Source organism: Triticum dicoccoides, chromosome 5A (genome assembly GCF_002162155.2).
Source record: "Triticum dicoccoides isolate Atlit2015 ecotype Zavitan chromosome 5A, WEW_v2.0, whole genome shotgun sequence".
In the NCBI taxonomy this organism is placed as follows: Eukaryota; Viridiplantae; Streptophyta; class Magnoliopsida; order Poales; family Poaceae; genus Triticum; species Triticum dicoccoides.
In genome coordinates, this window is record NC_041388.1 from 274,602,973 (window position 1) to 274,607,328 (window position 4,356).

Here is a 4,356-nt window from a genome sequence, read left to right on the forward strand (position 1 = left end):
ACCGGTTCATCCCAATCTCCCTCATACATCTAGAACCAACCAAACCCCTCCAATTAGAAAAAAAAATATCTTGCAATAAGATTGAGTTTCTTCTCTGGAGTGTTGCACGTGCATTGGCTGCTAGTATATAGGAGTACTACGGTTGCTAATGTAGTACTAGTCTTTTGGAAAAACAAAGAAGGGCAGCAGCATTCTTGCGGTTCAGTGAGCCACGCATGATTGGTGCTGCCCCGGACGCCGTGTTGGTTAACAGGGAGTATTAAAATTACTACTTGGCATAATCTAGGTAGCTATTCTAGAATGTCAACGATTCCTGTCACCTACATCGCCCTCTAACCTTGGCTGGTTAGCGCGCGGGCCCACATCCCAGCCGCAAAGTCAAAGGGCAGGCAGTACACTCCAAAGAGTAAGCTCGGTACAAGTTGCTTGCAGTTGCAGACTTGCAGACGAGTGAAGTGGGAGTAATTCAGTTAGCAGCCACACAATCGCATGCCGCTGTAAAGACGACAAATATGCGAGAATGGCCGGCCGGGAAGCCATTTGATTTTGAGGCTGGCAAGCAAGAGTGGCAGCCGTAGGTCCTCAAAATAAACCTGCGGCCCCGGACGGTCGTCGACGGCAGCCACTCCAGCCTTTCCATCTGCATCCTTCCGCCTCGCGTGTGTGGCCGTGGATGGCCGACGGCGACGGGCGCGCACATCAGGCATCATGTAGGATGGATTCCTTTGCCATTGATGTGCTGCTAGCGACGGCAGAAGAAGCGGGGATCGGTTCTCCAGTGGACGATGGCTACGTGTAACTTTTGTGACAGCGTATGGTGTTCACTTAATCAACAAGATAGTTACATGCATGAAAAAATATCAATGAGCATGGAGATGAGATGCATGGTTGGCCGGAGATGAGGACGAACCGCGGGGTAGGGGAGGGTGGCGGCGAGCGTGGAGGAGGGGAGGAGGATGCCGTACTGGAGGGCGTAGGAGGCGAGGCCGAGCGCGGCGGACAGGAGCAGCACCGCCGGGAGCGGCATGTAGAGCAGCGCCAGCCCCGAGGACCAGCCGAAGGCCTTGCCGAGGTCGGAGGCGGTGGCCAGGTAGTTGAGCGACTGCTGGGAGACGCCCATAGACGCCTTGAGCGCCGACGAGTAGGCCGAGAAGTCGAAGTTGGTCCCCGTCAGCGCCTGCACCCACACCGTCGCCACCAGCACCGCCCACCGCCGCCACTCGCCGTCCACGCCGCCATGGCTGCTGCTCCGGCGGCCGAAGCTGCTGTCCATCGGATCCACCGGCCTTTCCCTCTCTCCCCTCGACCTCCACGGATAGGGATGGGACAGGAGGATGCTTCTTCCTCCGTCCGTCCTTGGTCCTTCCTCTCCTCTGCTCTCCCGGCCTTTTCCCCTCTCGCTCCCTATATATACCCTGTGCCGTGCACCGGCAGGAGAACGATTTATGTTCGTCCTCGCTTAGCTTAGCTAGCCCAGGCTGCTACGTTAATCAATGGTCAGATCGTCGATGACTCCAGAAACAAAACAATTCGTGTCCCCCTCAATTCCTCTGTGTGCACGTAAGCAAACGCGAAACCGTGGGTGCTCTTGGCCCGGCTGCTCATGGACCATGGCACTAATAATACTCGCTGATTGAAGATTCAGTTTTCCTTACTAACATACTATATCATGCATACGTACTGCCTAGTGCATATGCAACCAGACCAAGAGGAATCATGAAGAGAGGGCGTACATATTGAACTCATGGAGAGAGGGCGTATATATTGAACTTCCTCCGTAAAGAAATATAACAACGTTTAGATTATTATTTTAGTGATCAATGATCTAAACATCCTTAGAGCATCTCCAGCCGGCCCTCAGGATGCCCCCACGAGCATTTTTTGAACGCCGGCGCTTAATTTTTCTCTCAGCCAGGACCCCAAGAGATCAAATAGCACCGGATTTGGCCGAAGTTACGCCCGGCGGTCCCGATCCAAACCCAAAAAGCCGGGAGGCACTTGGGAGCGCCGGCACTCTTTTTTGCATGCAAAACCCCCACATGTCAGCCTCTCTCCTCACTCTCTCTCCTCTTTTTCATGTTAGGCCCACCCGTGCATGTGGGAATTTTTCCCTCGCCCAGCCTCGCCTTCTTCGTCCCGCCCCGCCTGCTCCGCCCGCGTGCTCGCCTCCGCCCCCGCAGCCTCCCCCGCCGGCTCGCCCTCGCGCCCTCCTCTGCTCCGCCGGGCTCGCCCCCGCCGCCAGGTCGCCTCCCCCGCCGCGCTCGCCAGGTCGCCTCCCCCGCCGCCAGGTCGCCTCCGCCGCCTCGCTCTGGCTCGCGCTCGCCCCCTCCGCCAGGTCGCCTCCCCCGCCGCGCTCTGGTGGCTGTGTTGCTTGCTTCGGGTGGAAGGCTTTGATTGGACTGCGTGGAGCCGCGGCATGCGCGGGCGCCCGACTCCGGTTTCGTCTCCGCTAGCTCTAGTCCAAGTCGTGCGGGAAGAGGCGACGGGCGATGGCCTCGCAGAGCAACGTGAGCTTGGCCACCTTCCGGTCCGCGACGGGGTCAGGGACGGCCTCCATCGCCTCCGGCTTCTGCTTGGCTGCCTCCGGGGCCACAACGGAGACAAGGGCGGCCTCCATCGCCTCCAGCATCTGCTCGGCTGCCTCCGGGACCGCGACGGAGACAAGGACGGCCTCAACCACTACGACCTTGCTCTACATGGATTTGTAGAGCGCAGCGGCGAGGAAATCGCCGAAGGTAGGCTTGGGTGGCAGCGGTGGCAGTGGCACAGAGTCCAATTCGTTTTCGTCGAGGCAGGCGAATCTTCTCCTTCTCCGTCGGCTGGCCAACCTGGTGCGGAGAGCCGCCCGCCGAGCGCTGAGCGCCTTCTCGGCCTTGGCCACGCCTCCTCGCTGCGCCCGCGCGCCCTCGTCATGCCTCCTCGCCGCCCGCGCTCGCCGACCAGGTCGCGATGGTGCCGGCTGGGTGGCGGGACGATTAGAAAACTTTTCGTCCCCAGTGCAAATATTCCGTCGGGGCCTCCCCAAGAGGTGGAAAAAAGGCCTTCTGGTGGGCACAACGGCTGGAGATGCTCTTATATTCCTTTATAGAGGAATTACTATGTATAGTACTATAAATCTGCCGACCTCTGTGACCCTCTACCATCCGTCTTGGCCCATCATGTGGGCGTGGTTCCATCTGGCTGGCCATCGACCTGTCGTGATGCGTGCATGTGTGTGGTCGTCCTGGGTGACTGAAAGCCAGCGCCGGTGCAAACTCATGATTAATCTATGCCACGCCAGTATGCATACATGATGTGTGTCATCGTTGTACTAGGTAGGACATTTAGAAAACTCATACTTAATCAAGGATTTCGTCTGCTTACGGTCGTGCTAAACCAACAAACAAGGTGCAGGTGCAAAGTGCAAACCACAGCGGGACAAACCAGCGCGCGCAGAGCATGCATTGTATGCCGAAAATTCACACGGACATAGATGAAAACGAGGAATCGAATACATCATAGTATATTTTTGTACTATTTTTTTTTTGAAGAAACCAGCTTTTAGCTGGTGTTTCATTGATTTAGCAGGAGGAAGCGACATAATGTTTCCGATTAAGTGATCAGATGAATGAGAGAAATTACAACGGATCACTGGGAACGCCGAGCTCCCAGTAGAATGTGATCATGGCGATATCTCACGTCATATCCCTAAAGGGCTGCTCTATGCATTTGGCCCCTGCCAAACGCCATTGCTCCATGTCCCGGCGGCATGTCTCTATAATGTGTCGCTCATCTGACTGTTTCCCTCTGAAGACGCAAGAGTTTTTCTCCAACCATATATGCCACGCAATGAGGGCCATCATCGACTTGGTGCCCTTGCGGTTTCCCGGGGCTGCAGTGGCGATGATCCTCTCGGCACAGCCCGTGGACATAGTCTCGCGGCGCCAACCAGCAGGGTTTAGGGCTGTACTAATATTTGGTCCATCTGTTCTTCCACGTCTCTTTTCTTTAATGTTTTGTCTGTCTTCCCTTTGTTGTTCTCACTCGGTGCCTCTTTTCAATCGGGTTTCTATCCGTTGTTCTTGTACCTTTCTTGTACCTTTCTTGTACCTTTTCTTTCTTGGTTGATCTGCTGCAGTGCAACGTTGCAGCACTCTTCTCTTTCATGTCGTATGTCTATTTCTTCCGCTTCTTTGATCGTTTTCTTTTCCAATTCCTTTTACATCCGTTCAACTATCTTCGTCTACAAGTTCTGTCGCATTGCAAATCCATCCCATAAAAAAGAGATGCTGCCGCTCCCCTCGCCCACGCTCCTGCGCCGCGCCGCTCCAGCGCCCGCAGCCACCGTCTCCGCTCCTTGACCAGCCGCGCCTCTCC

At 55.9% G+C, this 4,356-nt stretch overlaps 1 protein-coding gene across 1 annotated transcript in view; it reads right to left on the minus strand.

The window, feature by feature from the left end:
• The window catches only part of LOC119300993, an 11,271-nt gene extending 9,869 nt beyond the window's left edge, over positions 1 to 1,402 (minus strand). The window contains exon 1 of the mRNA XM_037577896.1: positions 911 to 1,402. Within this exon, the coding sequence (XP_037433793.1) occupies positions 911 to 1,273 (363 nt within the window). The 5' untranslated portion in view covers positions 1,274 to 1,402. The remainder of the gene's footprint in view (positions 1 to 910) is intronic.
• Between the last annotated feature and the right edge of the window lie 2,954 nt (positions 1,403 to 4,356).